Consider the following 22,666-nt stretch of genomic DNA (forward strand, 5'->3'; position numbering starts at 1 on the left):
GATCGCTTATAATGCCTAATACAATGTAAATGCTATGTGAATAGTTATAAATACAGCATGAATTCCGTGTAAACAGTGGCCAGCACACGGCAAATTAACATTTTGCTTTTGAAACTTTCTGGAATATTTCTAATATTTTTGATCCACAGTTGGTTGAATCCATGGATATGGAACCCACAGACATGGAGGGCCCACTGTATATATGTATATTGAATCATACATTGCACACCTGAAACTAAAATAATGTTATGTATCGCTTATATCTCAATTTTTAGAAAAGAAAAACAGATAAGCACCTGCACAGAAACATAATTACTGTGCTCAGAGCACGGGGCCCTGGAGGAGGTGGGAGCGAGCGGGCGGGGGGCGCAGTCGCGTCGCTGTGCGCGTGCTGGGAGGGTGAGACCCTCTGACACGCATCACCCCACCAGATCGTCTGCCGGAACTGCTCAAGGAACAAGTACCCTCTGAAGTACCTCAAGGACCGCATGGCCAAGGTGTGTGACGGCTGCTACGGGGAGCTGAAGAAGAGGGGCGGGGACATCCCAGGCCTGATGAGAGGTACCGGGGACCACCCTCCCTTTCTTCCCCACGTGGCTTCTCCCAACCACCTTCCTGGGGAGGCTCTGAACAAAAGCAGCCCTCAAGGAGGAAACCATTTCCCCAAACGTTGGTTTTGTAGAAAGTGCATAGGTGCACCCAGAGGAAGGGTTCCACGGACAGCTAAATTTGGGAAACGCTGGGTCCACGCGTCTGTGGCGAGGACGGCTGGCCAGCGCTCACGTCTGCTCTGCGTAGCGGCCCTCTCTGCAGGCCTGTGTTCTGTGGGGCCTTTTTTCAATAAGGATGACAAGATGGAGAGCAGAGGCATCATGGTCGCGGCGGGGCTGAGGGTCCTCCAGTAAAGGAGCCCGAGGCAGCTGAGCTGGCCTGTGAGAGCCCGCGCGTAGGGGACAGGCTTCGGCAGAGCAGGGCCAGCTGGAAGGAAAGCAGGTGGATCCTGGGCCTAAAACCAGACTCCCCCTCCCCCACCCCCCGGGGCCACCTGAGGCCATTGGAGAGGACAGTCCAGCCTCATAGAGACTCGGAGAAGAGGGGCTAGCCAGCACTCAGGGAAGGCCTGCCCCCAGCCCCGCCTTTGTGTTAGCAGAGGGGGCTGTGCCCGTCTTTCTGGTCACACTGAACCGCCCCAGTGAGTCTGGGTCCCATCTCGGGAGGGACGGGGGCTCAGATTTTACAGACACGTGGCTTCCGTGCCCATCCGCGTGGACTCTCACCTCCCTTCCGCCGCTTGTCTTGCTGCAGGGCGGCCCGTGAGCATGAGCTTCCCCCTGTCCTCCACCCGCTTCTCGAGTAGCGCCTTCTCGTCCGTCTTCCAGAGCATCAACCCCTCAGCCTTCAAGAAGCAGAAGAAAGTCCCTTCGGCACTGACCGAGGTAAGGCAGGTGGGGCTACCTGCATGGGAGGCTGGGGATTGAGACGTTTCTCGGTCCTTCTCAGTGGACAGGGATTGACCCCCCGCCCAAGCCGGACCAGGCTCTTCAGGACAAAGAGGATCCCTAATGGGAGGCGTCCCGACTCACGCTAACAAAGGCAGCCCTGAAGCACGGGCCCGTCTCCTGGGTGACCTAGAAGACACCTGTTGGTGGCAGAGGACAGGAGCCCAAGTGGTTGTAGGTGGTGCTAGGAGACAACTCTCCCATCCTTCTCTGCACCTGTCCCCCCAGCCTAGACCTAGTCCCCAGGGTTACTGCACAGATGGCCCGGGCACTTGGGTCTAAAGCCGTTTGTCCTGGCTCAGGTCTCCCACGTCAGCCCTTCCCTGCCCCCGCCACCCGCCACCGAGCTTTGCACCATTCTCTCACCCTGGGGGTCCCGCACGGGCTCAGGTGGTGAGCCTCCTAAAGGTCGTGGGGCTCTTTGCAGGAAACCTCAGAATTAGCTAGACTAAATTCCGTTCTGGAAACAGGACCAGATTACATGTGTTTATTCTAATCACAACCACAAACAAATGTGTGCCACGAATATACATGCTGTCAAAAGAAGAGTGATCAGCTGTTTCCAAGTTTTTTCATTAATATTCATTATTGAGTAGCAGGTGGTAATAAAAAAGTGTTAGGGGTGCAAATTTTAAATGAGTACACTTCTGTCCGTTAACTTAATTCCTTTGCATTTAAAAAATCTTACAAATAACACATATGTGATAAAATTTTTTTCACAACACAGAAGACTATATGATAAAAAGTGAGTTTCTCTCCCTCCCCAAACTCCTTCAGTCCTACCCCTCAAAGGTAACCACCATCAGGTTTCTTATGGACCCTTCCAGAAATTTTTGTGCATGTACATAATAAAGATAGACGATCATAGATCCTTTTTTTTTACCCAAAAGATGATATACTGGGTCCTCTGTACATTTCTTCCCGTTAATTTATCTTCGATATTATTATTTCACAGTAGTTCATACACATAAATCTCACACTTCTTGCGTTGTATGGCTGTCTCATCATTTAATTAACTAGTAGTCTCTTTCCACAAATTGAGAAAAGATCACCCTCTCACTCACACCGTGGTGTCTGCATGAGCTGAGCTCATAGAACCTGAGTGTTCTGTGGGTGCAGAGTTCGAGAACCGTTCTCACTCTTTGGGCATCCGGGCACTATGATCCTGGTGCTGTGTAGATCTGCCCAAAGTGACAACCTTTTTGTTATTCAGCGAAGACTACCCCATGGGCTCTGCAGCAGCCCCAGAAGAAACAGGCGCCCGTCTCCCTCTGCCCTCTCCTCTTCCCCCAGGAGCTCCACCTCAGCAGTGAGGTCTGCTTCCCATGGGAAGGTCTGCAGGCATGCTGCCCCTGGAGCGTCTGTCAGGGAGGGAGATCGCAGAGTCGGTTTCCCTGATGTGTTCTGTCCATTCTGCCTTTCTCACTCTGGGAGCTGCTCCAGCAGGTCAAGTGTGGGGAGAGAAGTCGAGTCTGGTGTTAGGAGTCCTGGGACCCGGAGAGGGGCAGGTTCCTTTCCTGGTACTTCTCGAAACACCCGGCTCGTTGTAGCTTCCTCTCCCTACACTGAAGTTAGCTGACCTTCGAACATTTGCTGAGAGATCTGAGTTCTTACCCTCTCTTCAACTAAGTCAGGATTTGACCTGTGGTAGATCCCTCCATTCCTCTGGGCCTCAGTCTCCCCACCTGTAAAATGAGAAAGTGAGATGAAATTATTTCAAAACCTGGCTTTATTGCTCTCATAGTAAGGTGGGTATTTGTGGAGCACTTACTGTGGGTCAGGCACTGTACCTGACAGGTACGCGTCTTATGTCACTTAATTCCAGTTTTACTAGTAAGGACACTGAGACTTTGAGGAAGTAAGTGGCCTGACATTACCCTTCTAGTAGCTGGTAGAGCCTGTGCTGGAGCCCTAGACTGGTCCTACTCCAAGCCTGTGTTCTTAGCCCCCATATGAAGCCTGTTCAACAGACCACACCCACTACTACTACTACTTAGAGGAGTTAAACTCATTAGGCAGGAGATCGTAAAACCTTTCAGATAAACAGTAAAAAAGGGATCCCCTCTTAAATACAAGAAAGAAATAAGCTGAAAAGTATAAGAATCAATTTTAGAAGGAAGAAACTTTCCCCCAGATATCTGCAGTTTTGTCATTTGGGGGCTTGGGGGTTGAGGGCAGGGAACCAGGAATCTGAATCTCCACCAGGGGGCAGCACGCCTGCAGGCAGTTTTTGATTCCTGTGTCTAGGGTCCGCAAGTCCTGTCAGTAAATCCTGTCTCTCAGACATGGTACAGTTTTGCTGCCTTTGAGGTGCTGGGTGGATCCCGAGGTCATCCAAGTCTCCGATTCCAAAGCAGTGTAAACACCCCGCCAGCGGGTTCACAGTGTCCTTTGGGCTCTGTGTAAACTGTGTCTACGACCCGGTGCCCTGACCGCCCTGCTTCCGTCTGCCAGGTGGCCGCCTCCGGAGAGGGCTCCGCCATCAGCGGTTATCTCAGCCGCTGTAAGAGAGGGAAGAGGCACTGGAAGAAGCTCTGGTTTGTCATCAAAGGCAAAGTACTCTACACCTACATGGCCAGTGAGGTAGTGTGCTTCCTGCTTTCTCTCCTCTCCCGTGAGGGCCCGTGGGTTAAGCTCGTGCCTCAGACTGTCTATGTGGGGTGTGCACTGCGCCCCACCAGAGGGAGGTGTGAGTCCTGCATCTGGTTCCCACGTCCGTCAGGTGTTTACTGAGGGATGCCATGTGGCTATGCAGCCATGTGTCCATTTCCAGTCTGAGTAATTTACCGTTTCTTTGTGGGGCTAAGGTGGTACAGCAGGCAGGCCTGTGCAGCATAGCATTTGGATATCACAGCCCCAGCATGCAGGACAAGCTGGCACTCCCTAAAAGAGAGCTCCTTTCTGTTCTCCCCTTCAGTTGTTTGAGACAAAATTCAGCAGCTTGGAGGAAGCTACCATACTTACTTACTTATTTATTTATGGTTGCATCGGGTCTTAGTTGCGGCATGCTAGATCTTCATTGCAGCGCATGGGCTTCTCTCTAGTTGTGGCGCATGGGCTCCAGAGTGCTCGGGCTCTGTAGTGGAGGCGCACGGGCTCAGTAGTTGTGGCGCGCGGGCTTAGTTGCCCCATGGCATGTGGGATCTTAGTCCCCCAACCAGGGATCGAACCCGCGTCCCCTGCATTGGAAGGCGGATTCTTAACCACTGGACCACCAGGGAAGTCCCCCTTCTTTACTTTTTGTCTGTGCATTTGTCAGGGAACTATATTGCCTCGTGGTAACTCTTCTGCTAAGTAAAACTCAAGATTATATATATATCATAGAACATCTTACATTTACATCTACTAAAATATCCGAGAGAGGGCCTTGGTCAAGCCTGCTTCTGGAGTAGACAGGTGTGAGCTTGGCTGTACAGCATGGGGCGCTCTGGTCCTGGCCCAGGCTGAACCTGTGGGATAATGTGAAAGATTTCCGTGTCCAGGCCCCACCATCTGATGGTTTCCACAGGCGAAATCCGCTTTGAAAATGGGACTTAAATGCATTCTGCCCAGCTGCACAGGGTAGGTGCTTTACCCACAAGGATGTGCACATCAGCACAGGGCTGGCCCTTCTCCCCTGACTGCAGATGCTGGCATCCAGGCAGAAGGCACTGCCTTCTTCCGGGCATAAAGCTTCCCTCATGAGGGGCCTGCAGCTGTGCCGGCTGCAGTCAGCCCCATCCTCAGGGATCCCAGGGGCCAGGAGGGACGCAGACACACAGAGGGGACCCACTGTGGGCCTGAGTGACTCGGGCACTGTGTGAGGCAAGCCCTCCCTGAGGGGGCCTTTCACTTACGGGTCCACAGATGGGGCTCTCCGTGCTGAGGAGAATGTGGATCTTTCTGGAACAGACTGAAATGTGCTGCAACCCAGAGCGGCATCTTCCTAAGTAGGCATTCCACAGGACACCCGCAGGGGCCCTCTGAGAACTGGGTTCTGAGAGAAGCCTGGGTAGACAGTTTGTGGGACTTCTTACAGTAGTGCTTTTGAGCCTCTAACGAACAACGGCGTGTTGTGGGTCCCCAGGATGTGGAGAGTCCCAAGGTGGCCTGACAGCAGGCCCTTCCTCACAGAGCATCTCGTGGAAAACACACTTGGGGAAGAAATGCTGGCTTAGACAGATGAACAAAGCCTGGTGATAATTAACCAACCACCAGAGAGAGTGGATCCTGTTTGAGAATGGAAAACGCAGAGGCTCCGGGTCCTGAGCAACAGTTGTCATGGAAGTGAGAGTGTGGGTTAATTTTAAAAGACAGATTTAAGTATGCTTCCAAAGCCGCTTCTTCAGAGAGAGGAACTTGTACAGTTTCTCAATAAGCTTAAACCAGTGACAGGACCAAGCTTTCAAATTCTATCAAAGAAAAGAATTTGATAAAATGGATAGCCAGTTTTCACTGTCTACACTACCATGAACCCTGTCATGTACCCTGAGGTAACCCAAACCAGATGTAACTTGCTCTCAGTAACAGTCCTGGGAGAGAGAGACTATCAGAAATACACAGGAATCTTTTAAATTTTTTCCAATATTTTATTATTTAGTTAATATATTTATTATTATTATGTTTAAAAGATTTCAAACATAAATGTTGAAGGAATTTTACAGTGAACTGTCTTATAACCATCAACTAGATTATACAATTAACATTTTATTATACTTCCTTGAACAAATATCTATCTATGCATCTCTCATCCATCTTACTTTTTGATGCTTTTCAAGTATACTTCCACCTAAGAGTTCAATATTTCTGTATCTTTTTTTTCTTTTGAGGTACAATTTATATATAATGAAGTACACAAATCATAAGGATACTATCTGTTGAGTTTTGACTAATGAATACCCCTGTAAATCCCCACCTCACCCCATCCCCAGAGACAACACACTGTTTTGATTTTTTTCCTACTGTATATTATCTCTTTTAGATCTTCATACAGATGGAATCATGTGTGACTTCTTCCACTCAGCATGTTTTTGAGATTCATTCATGTTGTTGCATACAGTAGTAGGTCATTTCTTTTATGACTGAGTAGTACTCCATTTTGTGAATATACCAGTTTGTCCATTCACCAGTTGAAGGACATTTGAGTTGTTTCCAATTTGAGGCGGTTATGAATAAAGCCAATTTAAACTTTTGCATACAGGTTTTTGTGTGAAAATAGGTTTTTATTTCACCTTGGATGAATACCTAGGATTGGAATTTCTGGATCACAGAAGGGTATATATTTGGCTTTTAAGAAATTAGCAGACATTTTTCCAGAATGGTATAGCGTTTAACAGTCCCTGCAACAGTGTAGGTAAATTTGGGAGTTCTGGTTGTTCCATGTGTTTGTCAGCACTTGGTGTTGTCAGTCTTTAATTTAGCCATTCTGGTGAAGGTATAGTAGTATCTTAATGTGGTTTTAATTTAGATTTCCCTAGTGACTAATGATATTTTTCATGTGTCTGTTGGCTATATATATATTTCTCTTTGAGAAGTGTCTGTTCGGATCTCTTGCCCATTTTTTAGAGTAGATTGTTTGTTATTGAGTTACAGGAATTCTTTCTGTAACTTGGCTACCAGTCTTTTATCAGATAAATGTTTTGTGAATATTCTTTCCCAGTCTGTGGCTTGTCTGTTCATTTTTTTAAATGAATGAATGAGTCAGTCAATCTTTTGGTGAACAGAAGTTTATAACTTTAATGAGGTCAATTAATGTTTTCTTTTTTGGCTATTGCTTTCGTGTCCTAAGAAACTTCCGACTACTGTAAGTCACAAAGTTATTTTCCCCATATTTTCTTTTGAAAACTTTACTGTTTTAGCTTTTACATTTAGGTCTATCTCAAATTAATTTTTGTGTATGGTGTGAGATAGGGGTCAAGGCTTATTTTTTCCCCTATGGATATCCAGTTGTTCCAGCACCATTTGTTGAAAAGACTTTCCTTTCCTTATTGGATTATTTTGGTGTCTTTATTAAATATTAAATGACTAAGTGTGGGTCTATTTCTGGGCTCCCTATTCTGTTTTACTGATATATTTACGAAACCTTATGCCAATACCATACTGTCTTATTACTATAACTTTATATAGTAAGCCTTAAGTCAGGTCGTGTAAGTCCTCCAACTTTGTTCTTTTTAGAGGTTTCAGTACAATTTTGAATTAATTGGCAAGCGTGAGCGTCCTCTTGCTTTGTCTCAATCTTAAGGGAAAAGGATTCACTATTTCGCTCTTAAGTATGATGTTACTGGTAGGTATTTTATAGATGCCCTTTGTCAGATTAAGGAAGTTCCCTTCTATTCCCAGTTTGCTATGAGTTTTTATCATGAATGGATGTTGAATTTCGTCAAAAGTTTTTTCTGATCTAGCAGTCTTTTTTTTTTTAAACATCTTTATTGGAGTATAATTGCTTTACAATGGTGTGTTAGTCTCTGCTGTATAATAAAAATATGGAACGCTTCACCAATTTGCGTGTCATCCTGGCTCGGGGGCCATGCTAATCTTCTCTGTATCGTTCCAATTTTAATATATGTGCTGCCAAAGCGAGCACTGATCTAGCAGTCTTTGAAAATTGATTCCCTTTTAGGCACAAACTCTACTCCCCCTCCTCCTCCTCCCACAATCATTCTAATGTGCTTAACTAATTATATCTCTTCGTTTATGTGTGATTTTATAAAGCTGTATGCTTTATGAACATGTATTTTGACATAAATATGTGTGTATAAAAATATCTTTATATATAAAAAGCTCTTTCTCTTTCCACTAAGCACTGTGATTTTAAGATTCATCTGTGTTCTCTGGGTACATCTCACCGAATTGTTAGCAGCTCTATAGCACGAACACCCTGAGCGCTCCATATTGAAGCACTGTGAAAGAGGGCCTGGGGGGATGAGTACAGAATACGTTAACAAGGGTAACACTAGCAATCTGAGTCACTGATCGAGTCAGCGGAAAGAATGTGGGGTTTTAGAAAGTGGCCACGAGTCCAAACACTGGCTCTGCCCCTTACTCGCTGTGTGATCTTGGGGAGTTATTTACCTTCTTTGAGCCTCAGTTTCTTCTTAGAATGGGGGTGACACCTTCTATGATTGTTAGAAGATTAAACAAGATAATGTGAAAGTAAAAGTGCCTGGACCCTAAATGCTGTCACAAAATGTTAAGTTTCTTTTCCTCCTCGTGACTGGTGCTGGCGGGGAAGTGGGAGGGAAGAGTATGTGTGTGCTAACTGCATCGTTGCCAGAGATGCCCCACACAGAGGGGCTCGTCCTGCATGTTACGTTGGAAGCATCAGTGGTTGCTAAGCTGCTGACTGGGTATCTTGCCGTGTTTAACCTCAGTTTTCCCTTTGCCTCCCTGCAGGACACAGTGGCCTTGGAGAGCATGCCCCTCCTAGGTTTCACCATTGTGCCAGAGAAGGAGGAAGGCAGCAGCGAAGTAGGACCTATTTTTCACCTTTACCACAAGAAAACCGTATTTTATAGCTTCAAAGCAGAGGATACCAATTCGGCTCAGAGGTACCAAAATAACCAGTCGTGCGTTTCCTTGCCTCTCTCTCAGAGGGGAATGAGCTGTCACCCTGGGCTTTGGCTTCTGTTCTCCATCCATCCTGTCCTCTCAAGCCCCCTCGGGCCACAGCAGAACAGCAGATTTAAACTCACAGGCAGACCTCAGACATATTGCGGGTTCGGTTCCAGACCACCGCAATAAAGCGAATGTTGAAGCAAAGTGAGTCACAAACTTTTTGGTTGGCCAGTGCATAAAAAGTTACGTTTATACTGTAGTCTACTACCTCTGCGGTAGCATTACGTCTAAAAAAATGTACATACCTTAATTTGAAAAAACTTTACTGCTAAAAAATGCTAACCATCATCCGAGCCTTCAACAAGTCATGATGTTTTTGTAATAGTAACATCAAAGATCACTGGTCACAGATCACCATAACAAATACAGTAACAATGGAAAAGTTTGGAATATTGTGAGAACTGCCAAAATATGATACAGAGACACAAACTGAGCAAATACTGTTGGAAAAATGGTGCTGCTAGACTTGCTGGACATAGGGTTTCCACAAACCTTCAATTTATAGAAAATGCAGTATCTCCGAGCACAGTAAAGCAAAGCACAATAAAACGAGGTCTGCCTGTATCATGACTCATTCATACAGGTGTGCATTGATTCAGCAATCTTTGCACTGTACTCTAGGCGTTTTGCTAAATGCTAGGGAAACAAATATAGTAGGACACGGTTGCTGGCTTCAGGCTAATAATAATGTAGTCTCATCATTCATGGGTTCCGTGACCAGAGTTCCAGGCAGAGCCTCAACACCAAGTGTCCCCTCTCTTCTGCATTGCAGGTGGATCGAAGCCATGGAAGATGCAAGTGTGTTATAGCAGTTATCAAGCACGTGGACTCAGAGTACACTCTTAGGTTGATGCGTGGACCCTTCCAGAAGCCAATCTGTGTCTCCACTCATCCGGACACACATCTCGATTCAGCATGGGGCCTGACCTTGTTTGCTGTAACCCCTCTCTCACACCTTCACAAGTGGAACCCTTAAGGGATATTTATGGACCTTTTCTGTCTTCGTGTTTTCCACCCCTGCCCCAGGCATAAACTATTTCCTTTTCCAGTAGCGAGTTAAAATTTAGTAACACGAAGACGTGGAAACCAATAGAGAAGTACATTTTAGAAATGCAAGCTTTTTAGTAGAAACAAGCTTTTACAATTTTTACTCCTGGTAAACATGATGACCCTTCATGTTGTTGATGTCAAGTGCCTCAGGTGAAATGAGAAACAGCCAGCAAATAACAGCTACTCTCATCAAAAGCACTTTATTGTTTTACTGAGCAACAACCTCCAGTTTTATTTTTTCCAAGGGATTTACTTAAGTAAATGGTAGATGGAGTCCTGTGGACTAATTTGCCACCAGTACTGGCTGTGGCGCCAGGAGGCGACACCAGGAGGGTCTCCCTTACCACGGAGGGTGCAGGGCCACGTGGCACTGGAGCACAAGGGGAGGACTCTCTCCTCCAAGTGCCCACTCGACCTGCAGACCAACAGGGCTTCCGAAAGGAGATGTTCCGTCCTCCCCACGGCGGTCCCAACACCAGAGTAGTGTGGGAAACTCCGCTGCTGGCAGATCCAGCCCCCGCCCCCGGAGGTCACTGCAGACCCTCCGAAGAGACAGGGGTCTGCTTTAATTTATTGTGTGCCTTCCTGAGTTTACCCCGCACAAGCTGACGTCGTTATGCTTGTGAGAACTGTTCTTGTTTTTGACACGGTGATCCTTCTGCTGTACTCCTGAATCCTTGAAAGAGACAAAAGGAGAGAAAATAAGATGCAGTCAGAAGGTGAATTCGTGGTCTTGGCCAGTGGCTCTGGACACAGTGAGGGAGCACAGAAATAGCGGCTTGAAGATCCTCTCTGGGCGCCTGGGGCTCAGTCACCTCCCCGCTGATGACTGCTGCCCACGATGCTGGACGTGTTTTTACATAAAGCAGAGTGGTGGGGGGACTCCTTGTTACTCTCATCGAAATAAAAAACAATCATCACATTTTCTGATGTCCTGTCCCCATCTTCCTGCTGCCCTGTCCCCTAAAAAAGGCATTTGCTGACAAACATTTTGTAAAAAGCACCATCTCCAGGAGTTATTTACATTAAATATTTTTAGGGGAATTTTTTTTTCTAGTTTGCAGTTCTTTTTAAAATGTTTGGTTAAACATTTAATTAATGATTCAAACTAAGTGATTAGAGAGGCCTTCTTATTAATTTTTGAGGACTTTCATTTTCATCGTCAGACATATTGAAATGGGCCTTCTAGACCCTCTGAGCCTTTAGAAAGCACAGCAAGACTTCAGCACAAGAGAGTGGGCGCTTCTCCAACCTGCCCGTGCCACTGCCCATTGTCAGTTTCTGAGCTCCAGGTAGAATTATGTCTGGAAGTCATCTGGAAGGCCTCTTTTACTGTATAACATCCTATTTCTGATACTCTAAAGAAGATGTGATAGGGCTTTTATTCTCAGTGAATAGTTAACCCTAATAAAAACACCTGGGTTGTAGCTAAAACATACTGGTTGGGTTTTGTCAAAGGAAGTAGCCACAGAGGTCCTCCACAGCTCGCATGTGACTGGGCGAGGATCTGCCTGGTTACCTGGGCCTTGTTTTCACCTGCCCTCCCTGTGGTTCTGTGTGGACGCATTTCAGCCGATTTCTACTGGTTGATTTGGTTCATTGTCCCTCCCCTGCCCTTCTCTCTGTCCAGCTCATTTTACATGTTCATGTCACCGTCCACTGGGTGAGCCCAGAGTAACTCGGGCCCAGAGGCTGGAGGAGTGGCTGCCCAAGGCCCCACGATACCTGCTTTGCCCCCCTGCTCCCCAGGCACAGGGCAGCCCCTGGGCCCATCCCCAGCAGAGGCTGTGTTTCTAGAGAGGAAGCTGTGCTGTGGCTTGGAAACCAGAACACACTCCAGGAGCCCTGAGCCCCGGTGCCTTCACCTGTCACCCAGAGACCCTTCCAGCTTCCCAAAGAGATCAGGGGACACAGCGCACACCGGGCGTTTGTGGAAGTGGACCGAAGTCTGTGACACTGGAAAGCAGGTAGCACTTACTTTACACTCTGGTGGTTTCACAGCTTTCCTGAGGCTGGATGTGTCTCTCCAGTCTGGACTGGTCCTCATAAGCAGGAAGAACTCTGTTCGTTGTCACTAACGCAGAGCACACTGGAACATGGTAGTGTCCCGGGACACTGATTGAGTTCCTGGGTCCTAATAAGTCTTCTATTAATACATGTCAGAAATATACTCTGAGTTGTTCTGCTGAGGCTGACAGATTGCCTGACCACTCGTTCTCCTTTGCATGCAGCCTGGGCAGGTGAGGCGTGAGGGGCTGATGCCCAGGTGGCGTGCTGGTGTGCACCGACCCCGACGGCCCTGCTGTAGCCCCAGAAGCAGATCAGAGTCCTTTTCCCATCTAGTCCAGCCTCTCGTTTGATTGACAGTGTAAATGGCATCACTGAACACTGAGGCCCTACGTGCGGACTGAGGCCACATGGGCTGGGAGTGGTAGGAGCTGATGGAACCCGAGTTTCTTTTTTTTCTTTTTTTTTTTAAATTAATTAATTTATTTTTATTTTTGGCCGCGTTGGGTCTTTGCTGCTGTGCGTGGGCTTTTCTCTAGTTGTGGCGAACGGGGGCTACTCTTCGTTGCGGTGCATGGGCTTCTCATTGGGTGGCTTCTCTTGTTGCAGAGCACGGGCTCTAGGCGCGCGGGTCAGTAGTTGTGGCACGAGGGCTCAGTAGTTGTGGCTTGTGGGCTCTAGAGTGCAGGCTCGGTAGTTGTGCACGGGCTTAGATGTTCCGTGGCACGTGGGATCTTCCCAGACCAGGGCTCGAATCCGTGTCCCCTGCATTGGCAGGCGGATTCTTAACCACTGCGCCACCAGGGAAGCCCCCGAGTTTCTGCTGTGGGGCAAAGTCAACCACATGCTGGAATATTCTTCCCTTCACGGATTCAGCCTGTGATATGCGGCTGCTGTGAGCAGGGAAACTTCTGTGCTTCCACGTATTAAGTGTCAGTCAGGAGGACAAGTGTATCCACACTAAGACGTCTGTTTCCAATAGCAAGTAAAGGGAAACCAACCTCACACTGGTTTAGACAGTTAGGAAATCAGCTCAACAAGAAGTGGGAAAGCAGGGCAGGTGCAGGGCTGGACAGTATCCCCCAAGCTCCAAGCTCTTTGGGTTACTGACCTGTCGTCCGTTGTCAGCTTGATTCCAGGGCTGGTTCCCAAGAGGCTGACCGGTGACTGCCCCCAGTGATGGGAGCTACCGCTGGCCTATTCACAGCCCCCAAGGAGGGGGCTCAGCTCCCTGTAGCTTCTTCTTAGAAGCACCCAGAAGACCCTCCACAAGACTCCAGGTCCACACTTACTGAGCTGTCACTGCAAAGGGCACCACTATGACTGGCAGAGACCAGTCAGCTGGGGGAGAGGGAGCTGGTGGAGGAGGCGACTGGGGGGATTCACCCACAGTGGCCACTCTCTGGACCACATCTTCTGGAAAGAAGACTATGGTTTGGATTAGTGTAGTGCACGGGCTGTGCCTTGCCATGGATTTGGGGGATGTTCTGTGATAGAGTAACTTACACAGCCATCACTGGGGCATCTACTATATATTTGCTGAATATTACTGTAAGTGGCACTGGGGAGGCTGGTTTGATGTTATTGGTATTTTAAGCCCCTAATAAACACAATTATTAAATCAGCAGCCGAACAGCACTGATCTCTCATGGGCTCGTAGAAGACCTTTGTGTGATTAACAACAAATGATAGCAAACATCTCGGCACGGAGGGCTCTAAGCACCTTAACCCCGCTCCTCCATTTAATTCTCCCAAGGACCTGTTGAGGTGAGTTGTTTTTCTGATTATTATTATCCCCATTTTGCAGATGAGGAAACTGGGGAATAGAAATGTTAGGTCACTTGCCCGGGGTCACACACTCACAATTGGCAAACCCATGCTTGTAACTGCTCCCCTGTGGTGCCTCCCTCGAATGTGTGTGAGCTGATACTCAGGGCAATTTTCTGACACTTGCAACATGAAGTCCCTCCTAAAATCAACAGAAATCTCTAACTGCCCAGGACCAATCAGTAGGACCTTTCCTCCAACGTTATAACAAACACAATGTTGAGTCAGAGAAAAATTGTGCATTTTTTCTCCAAGCAGAATCCTTAGATGTTGTCACGTAAGGTACCATCCATGTATGTAATCCAGTGTTATTTCAATATACTAATTGCAACAATGAATACAGTTCTGGTTTTCTGCAATATCATATGCACAAGGTTTATCTCAACTTAAAATGGGGATCTAGATATTTAAAACCCAAAGTACACATGCTTTAAAAATAATTTAACATTTCACATTTCTAGGGTTATTCAATCATTGACATGTTAGGATGCACACTCAAATATGAGGGATATTTAAGGTAAGTAACCTTGGGGATTCAGCACATTTCTCTCACTTACATAAAGGAATAGCTTAGAATTCCTATGATGGATTTATAAATAACCTAAAAATTGATCAATTACTTGCTATTCTCAAACCCTTTATGAATTTACATCCTGTGAAAAGACAAGCCTGAAGGTTATAGTTAACACGTGTCCTATAAGAATGGACAAGAAGTCTTATTTTGGGAAGGAAGCCATCATATCCTTGCTACACCAGTTCCAAGGGGAAGAGAGCACGTGTTCACAGAACACTTCTGTGTCCTGGGGGGTTTGCACCCCCAAGGGAAGGGGGCTATTTCCAGAAGTGAAATCAAGCCTGTGCAAGCAATGCACAGCCCAGGGTGTGTTGGTCATGTGAAGCCAGAGCAGTGCGTTGGGGTGAGAGACCACAAATGTACAACCTCCTGCAGCCAGAACCTGGGCCACTTTACCAAGGCTGCCCCCCTTGGGGTACAGCGGGGAACAGCAGAGGGAGAGCTGGTCCTGGGGCCAGCTGCATAGATTCTGTGGCCTGAGACGGCTGCCCCACTGTGCATGTGTGGGTGGCTTCAGGCTCTTCCCGTGGCCCACCCCTCTCCTCTGGGGTGCCCCTCTCTAGGTCTACAAGTGCCCTCGGGAAACTGTGGACAGGCAAGTTGGGGATCCAGGGTTGGGAGGGTCTGGGAAGGTTTTCAGAGTAAAAACTTAGTCCGTGGGCAGTGACCTCAGCTTGTGGCCAGGCTTGGAGTCTGTGGTACCAGTGTACAGGGTCTATCTGCAGTGTATAGTCAGATCCTGAGCTGAAGAAAATGAGACCTGAGAGTGTCTGAAATGATGTTTGAGGCACAAGGGCTGTCACTAGTATTGTCAGACAGGAGTGCAAGGCACCTTTTAGAATTCCACGCTGTGCCAAACGTTATCAGGAGGAATACACGACTGAGGTAGTGAACATCTGAGTGGAAGCCAGCCTAACTGAGCCAGACGCCTGACTACAGAGGCAGTGCCCAGCATCACAACATCCCCTTCCTCCAGAACTCTCTCTGGAGAAGCTTAAGGCCCCGTGGCCACCCTCACAATGTCCTGGTGATCATGGAGTGATTTTGCAGACAAGTTCTCTACATGGTCTGGGTCTCTTCAGTGCACACAGATGACGACGATGTCTTACAGGGAAGGGCATTCTGTGTTGACAGAGCAGAATGACGGCGAGCCTCTTCTCTACTTTGATCATCTTTGAAGGGTGCCATTAAACTAGAGCCAGTGTAGAGAGCAAAAGAGAGGCTTGGACAAGAGAAAAGCTGTATTAAGAAAGCGCAAGACAAAAGAGAAAAGGAAGAAAAAGAAAAAAGGAAGAAAGCACCATAAATGAGTTTCTTTTATTCTTGTTTTTCAAACTGGACAGTATCCCCCAAGTTCCAAGTGAGTTATGAAATCAATGTAATGGGTCACAACCAGGACCCGACCCCTGCCCCACACACCAAAGAGCAGAGTAGAAGGCAGCAGAATATTCCATCATCCTTAAGGACCATTTTATGACATCTTTGTTTCAATCATACGTGTATGTATATACTATATGTGATATGCTGCTTGTTGATAAAAATGTATTTATACTTATAGATCATGGTCAAAAAATTTTTAAACCACTAGCCTAAGAGTATCAGGTAAGGAAAAATAAATGAAGAGCACAAAGTTGCGGTCAGACATATAATGAGCCAAAACAGAAAATTAAAGACACATATTCAAATGTAATGACACTTTATTTTTTGAATGCTTCAAAATATTACAAAGAGGAAAACATATAAAATTCATGGAAAAGCTATCCAAATTCTTTCAGTTATTCTGGAAACTGACTTTACATCCTGTGGTAAAAAGACAGACTTTGCTGATTGAAACTCTGATACGCTCATAAACAGTGACTTTCCTAATACAGAGAAATGCTGATTTACCTAAGTCATTTCTGAAACGTCTGTGAACAAGTCAAATTTCATGTTGAAACCTGAGCCTCAAGAAACACCTAGATCATCGGGAAACGTGCATTTCTTGGCTCCTCCCAAAACCTACTAAAAGGACAGTAAATGAATAAAGAGGACAAAGAAATAAAGGATAAATAAATAAATAAAGGACAAAGAAAATCCAAGAGGCATAGGGTATGGAAATGGTCAGCTCATTTTTGGAAGATATAACGTGTGGACAGTGGCAGCTAACTTGGCAGAGGAGAAAGCTAATACCATAGTGCCCCCGGGGAGAGATGCCAGTGAGACATATCAGCCCCTGCCTCCGCAGAGGCTTGGAAGCCGGAGGCACCGTATCTGGGAAGGCCATGGTGGGACTAAAGGCCATGGTGGGACTCAACAGGAGCACCAGTAGAGTCTCTGTAAGAAGTCATAAGACCCTCATCCCCTGACCCCACCCTATAGACAAGTGACTGCCCTGGAAGGAGACAGGAAACACACGCACACTTTGGATTCAACTTTTTTTTTTTTTTAAATTTTATTCTTGGCTGCACTGGGTCTTTGTTGCTGTGCGCGGGCTTTCTCTAGTTGGCAGTGAGTGGGGGCTACTCTTCGTTGCGGTACACTGGCTCTAGGCGCGTGGGCTTTAGTAGTTGTGGCACGTGGGCTCAGTAGTTGTGGTTCGTGGGCTCTAGAGTGCAGGCTCAGTAGTTGTGGCGCACGGGCTTAGTTGCTCCGTGGCACGTGGCATCTTCCTGGACCAGGGATCGAACCCGTGTCCCCTGCACTGGCAGGCAAATTCTTAACCACTGTGCCACCAGGGAAGTCCCTGGATTCAACTTCTCAACGGGGGACTCCTGTTTCCTGCCTGCCAAGTTCCCTCTCCTTGAGATGAAAATGTGTGCTCAACAGAAGGAATCAAAATTCTTGAGTTCAACAGTTTTTTTTGTTGGGAGGCTACCCCTGAATGACGCTCTAATCTGAAGGTGGCTGAAAAGACCCATTATGAAGGACTTTCATTTGCCCTGACTGAGGAGTTTGGATTTTATCTGATTAGTCCAAGGTCCTAAACTGGTTCTGAGGCCCAGAACCATGCTTAAGAGATGCTGCTTGGCCTGCACAGTTTAAAAACCATTTGCAAATTGCCAACATTTTAAAGTTAGTTAAGAATTTATGTTTACAAATCTGGATTTCTGGTTTCTCTTGAGAAATCTGAGATGCGTCATCTCTGGACCACATTCCAGGAGCTGATGAGGGTTTCCACCCCTTTAAGTGGGTACTGAGCTCCCCAGGTGTCACTATTACCATTTAGCATACTAACTGTGTTTGTATCAGTTTATTAACCTCCCTTAGATTGTCTGCGACTCCTACACCCTCCCCCAAGGCCCCACCTGAGGCATCTGAGTTTTAACTTCAGCCCTAAGCAATGCAGAACTATTAAAGACCTTCATAAATAGAAGAGGGCTAGGAGAGGCCCTGTTTCAGCAGCAGCACAAAGGGAGCAAGGAAGGATGAATGAATGAATGAATGAATGAGGAAGGCAGCTAGTTAGACTGGTTAGGAAGGCTAGGAAACTACACAGCGCAGTGAGATGAAGATAAGACCTAAACCAGGGACCAGTGGAGGAGGGGCCAAACCTGAGGGTAAAACCAAGGGGATTTGTTGTTTAGACCCTCAGTCTTAACAGTGTACCCAGAGTCTCCTGAAAGACAGAAGCCTCAGGCAGCGGCCCATCTCTCCCCAAGGGAAAGGGCAGGATCCAAAGCAAAGCACTTAAGGGAGAGGCTTTTCCAAGGAACCTCTGCTTCGAGGTGCATTCCCTGGCCTGCAGTGAACAGGCTGTGGGGTGGAAATAATTTCTTTAAGAAACTCAAGGAATGCTACTATTTAACTTCTAGACTTCATCAGTGAAAGGCTGGTAGTCCCAAGTGGGTTAGCTCTTGAGATGGTGCTGGGTTAGTAAAGAACTCCAGGCCTAAACACTGAGAGTCCCAATTAGACAACATTTAAAAACAAGACATTCTCCTGAGCATATTCTAAAATGGGACTAAGGGCAGGTGCATTTTTCTGATAATCTGATTTTCCATCATGTTTCCAAGATACTTGAGCCAGGTACAACTTATTAAGGCATGGGAAGCCCCAGGTCAGAAACCAAATGGTCATAACTCTCAATAAAAGCCATTCTGGAGGGGCTCAGGACTCTGGCAGTGTTCCTGTGTTCCAGAACCATCCATCCACCGCAGGGTCGGTCTTTCTCTTCCTGGGAAGAACAAGGGCCATTGATGCAGAGGTTGAGACCTCCGCAAGTAACCTTCTACTGTGACAGAGCCTGACTGTGACAGAATCACGGAGGTGGGCAGAAGAGGGTTTTCTTCCTTTCGAAGTCCTCGAGGACAAAAGAGAAGCAAGCAGCAGAAATAACTATTAATAAACGTTCCACCACTTGCTAGCCACGTGACTTTGGAGGAGTTACTCTTCCTCTGTTAAAGTCCTCTGCCTCTTCAGTTGTAAAAAAGAGACAAAAAAGATAACACCGTCTACTTCACAGGGTTATTATGAAGATTAAACAGGATAACGTGTAAGTGTAAGGAATGTGCAATCTGGTATTCAATGATTACGTCTATTCGGATACCAAATTCTTAAAAAAAGGCTAGTAACAATTACGTGAGGTTTAAAAGTTTATTTTATAAACATGTCATAATTATACAAATGACAAACAGAAGTTTCAGAAACTGATTACTGTATATAGTAATAAAGTATAAGCTATTATAGAAAAATGGACATATAGATGTACGCAAGTACTTACGAAGGTAATTATTGTCTTCCTAGTCTATGAAAATAAAAAAACCATTATTTACGCTATCACAAAAGCCATACCCTTATAGGTAAAAAAAAAAAAAAAACTCTACTAGATAATAGTAATTTAAAAAATTTAGCACATCTACAACTATTGTTTAGTCAAAACTTGATTTTCATTGACTCAACATTTATCATTTAAATGCAAATTCAAAATAAGCTCGGATGGCAAAAAACATTTACTCTGTTAGGTACAAAATGAAACCGCATGATCTAGTTCCTGCTCTCAGTTAATGATTGCAGAACAGACTGCTTAAGTGTTGTGGGAAAAAAGACCTGCCCAGAGGACCACAGAGGGCAGAGGAGGGAACACCTGGATCTCATTCACAAGTACTGTGTAGGGAGCTAGAAGCCCCAGGCTCGTATCTCAGCTCCAGGAAGTCACCAAAACCTTTACAGAGTTCATCTGTAAAAATGGGATGATGATATGAACACTGTTTACCATACACTGTTGCTGTGAAAAGCATTCATTCAATAAATGCCCACTGCAGGACTTCCCTGGTGGTCCAGTGGTTAAGACTCCACCTTCCCACACGGGGTGCAGGTTCGATCCCTGGTCGGGGAACTAAGATCCCACTTGTTGCACAGTGCAGCTGAAAAAAAAAAAAGGAAACGCCCACTTCATGCCCATTCTGTACTTCTGTACTAGGTACTGTGTTAAGGGCTGAGATAGAGCAGGACAAGGCACATTTCGATACAGGGCTCAGTATGGGTAGGTGCTGAGGCGACGCACACACAAGGGCTGGGTACTGCTGGATATATCATTCCTACTGAGCCACTGGCCCTGTCAATGAGTAATCTTCAGGCATAGTTAAGGAGTTAAAAAAGATTCTTTTAAAAGGTTGAACAGAAAGTTTTGTCTCTTTTCTTGCCACATTTTTGGAATTAGATCAGTGATTTGGGCCTGTAGTGTGCATTAGAATGATCTGTGATGCTCAGTAGAAGTGCTGATGCCAGACCCCACCCAAAGCTTACAGTTTCAGACCCAACAGGGGGCCTGGCAGTTCTGAAGTACACTCCGCAATTAAGAGCACTTTATTTTAAAGGCTGATAAAACGTTAAAAGCGCTGTTAATGCAAATGTGGATACATCATATTAACAGTCAGAAAGTGGAGCTAGTATAACACAACATGTACAGTTCTGTGATTATAAAGTCCATCAAGTGTTACAAAGCCATTTCAGAGTTCTCACTAAGAGCTTCTACCAAAAACACAATGGAACAAAAAACAGCGCTATGGCAGTGGTGCCCTCAGCTTGCAGAAGCCTTTTACCTGCTGATATTGTTTGCAATCTGTGTGTGTATGTACATGTCCTTCTGTCCTTCAGGGGAAGAAAAGAGCTCAAGCCCATCAAGATTGTGAACTTTGCTATTACTTTTAATATTGAAAAACTAACCTTTTAACCCAGTGGTCCCCAACCTTTTTGGCACCAGGGACCGGTTTCATGGAAGACAGTTTTTCTACAGAAGGAGGGGTGCGGGGTGGTTCAGGCGGTAACGCGAGCGATGGGAGAGCGGTGGGGAGCGGCAGATGAAGCTTCGGTTGCTCACCCACCACTCACCTCCTGCTGTGCGCCCGGTTCCTAACAGGCCATGGACCACTACTGGTCCACGGCCCAGGGGTTGAGGACCCCTGTTTTAACTGGAAATTTTACTGAATACTACTACAAATAGAGCAAACTGATGCAGCATGGTTTACAACATAAACCATAAGGTGAAAAGGACTAAATCAGAGGCCTGGCTTCACTTTCTGCACCTGTAGCACTGGGAAGGTTGCTTAACTTATCTGGGTGTCAGTTCTTGCACCTCAGTAAAATGAAATCACAGTGCCTTGCTCACAGAATTGCTGAGTAGTAAATGGAGAAAATTAAGAAAACTATAAACCATCACAGAAACATTAACTATTTTTAGTATTCATTTCAAACTCTAGTACAATTGTAATTTGTTCGCCAAAAAACCCCTTAAAACTCATTTAAGTGTGTATTTTAAAGCTATATCTAGAAGGATTATATAACATTAAAAACAATTTTGGGGGAAAAATGTACACAATTACAAAGCAGTCCATGTTTACAAGGATTTACCATCAAAGTACTGTGTTCCCTCAGGCATATCATTTCACCTCTCTGGTCTCATCTGCCTCTCCTGTAAAATCTTTCTGCCAGAAGAGGTTTAACCACATTATCTCTGAGACCCCTTCCAGCTTCAGGATCTGTGGTTCACCATGACATTATAAATTTAACTCTTTCCTCCACTTACTTCCTTGCAAGGTGAAAACAAGGAAGGAAAACGGGTGTGTTTAAAGCATTTCCTATCAAATAAAAATTTTACAAGATTATGGACAAAATACTCAAATTTGGGGTCACACTGATAAAAGCCCAACTGGCCACTGTTTAAGAAAAAAGCTTAAACGATCCACCTTGGAGTCAGTATTCATAATAAAGATGAAAAGTGCAGGGAAAAAATCAATTAGCAGAGATCTTCGGCCTACAGAGAAAGCATAGTGATCAAGGAGTCTGGCCTAAGCACTTCAGGGCATCCTTGATAAAACAGTGGTCCACACCTTCCAAAGCAAGTCAAAACCACTTAAAAGAGAGAAGTAGCTAATGAAAACCTACAAGCCAAGATTCATAGGCTCAAGAGAAGCAACTGTATTCATATAATTTAAGCAATTCTGCAAAGAGTTTTTTAATACACACTTAAGCATGGTTTACTCGTTTCAAATCGCTATACTCTTTATGCACTTGACTTGATACTCTCAGAAACTGGTGCCTCCTCGGACCATCTATACCGAGTAGGGCACAAACAGTTCAATACCCACCCAACAAACCACCCGCTTCCGACCTATAGGCTCTCCGCTCTGTCATTGCTTCCTCAATTAACACAGAGGTTTCAGCTCGGCGGGGGCCGGGGTAGAGGACGTCACAGCAAGAACACAGCCCCTACCCGGCCTCGCGGGCCCCCGGGAGGGGCGGGCTGGCCCCTGAATAACGGTGCCCGGCGTTCCTGGCCTTCGAAAACGACCAACCAACCCTTTACCCCGACGACCTCGGCATTTAACCTACATGGTGGCCCTACAGCGGTGCGGGCCCAGCCGGGGCAGACACCCCGGCGGACTACGCGAAACCCTGCGCCCTGCGCCCGCCGCCGCCGCCGCCGCCGCCGCCGCCGCCGCCGCCGGGCCGCCAAGGGGCCGGACGAAGCGCGACCGCCGCGTTCCGTTGCGCGCGCGCGCCTCAGCCAATCGCGTGCTCGCCCGCCCCCCGCGGCCGCGGCGAGGCTGGCTCTGGGAAGAGGAAGAAGAACATTCGCCCTCCTCCTACCAGCGCGCGGGCGGCGGCGGCGGCGGCACCGGGGTCACGAACTCTGACC

General features: G+C 46.5%; 1 protein-coding gene across 2 annotated transcripts in view; it reads left to right on the top strand.

Annotated features, from left to right (window-relative positions):
- FGD5 (FYVE, RhoGEF and PH domain containing 5) overlaps positions 1-11,064 on the top strand; it is a 115,808-nt gene extending 104,744 nt beyond the window's left edge. For both annotated transcript variants that reach the window (XM_082637131.1, XM_082637132.1), the window contains exons 17-21: positions 432-561; positions 1,306-1,436; positions 3,954-4,082; positions 8,871-9,025; positions 9,865-11,064. In XM_082637131.1, the coding sequence (XP_082493257.1) occupies positions 432-561; positions 1,306-1,436; positions 3,954-4,082; positions 8,871-9,025; positions 9,865-9,901 (582 nt within the window). In that variant the 3' untranslated portion in view covers positions 9,902-11,064. The remainder of the gene's footprint in view (positions 1-431; positions 562-1,305; positions 1,437-3,953; positions 4,083-8,870; positions 9,026-9,864) is intronic.
- The last annotated feature ends 11,602 nt before the right edge of the window (positions 11,065-22,666 follow it).

Source organism: Mesoplodon mirus (genome assembly GCF_964341445.2).
Source record: "Mesoplodon mirus genome assembly, chromosome: 12".
Taxonomy (NCBI): domain Eukaryota; kingdom Metazoa; phylum Chordata; class Mammalia; order Artiodactyla; family Ziphiidae; genus Mesoplodon; species Mesoplodon mirus.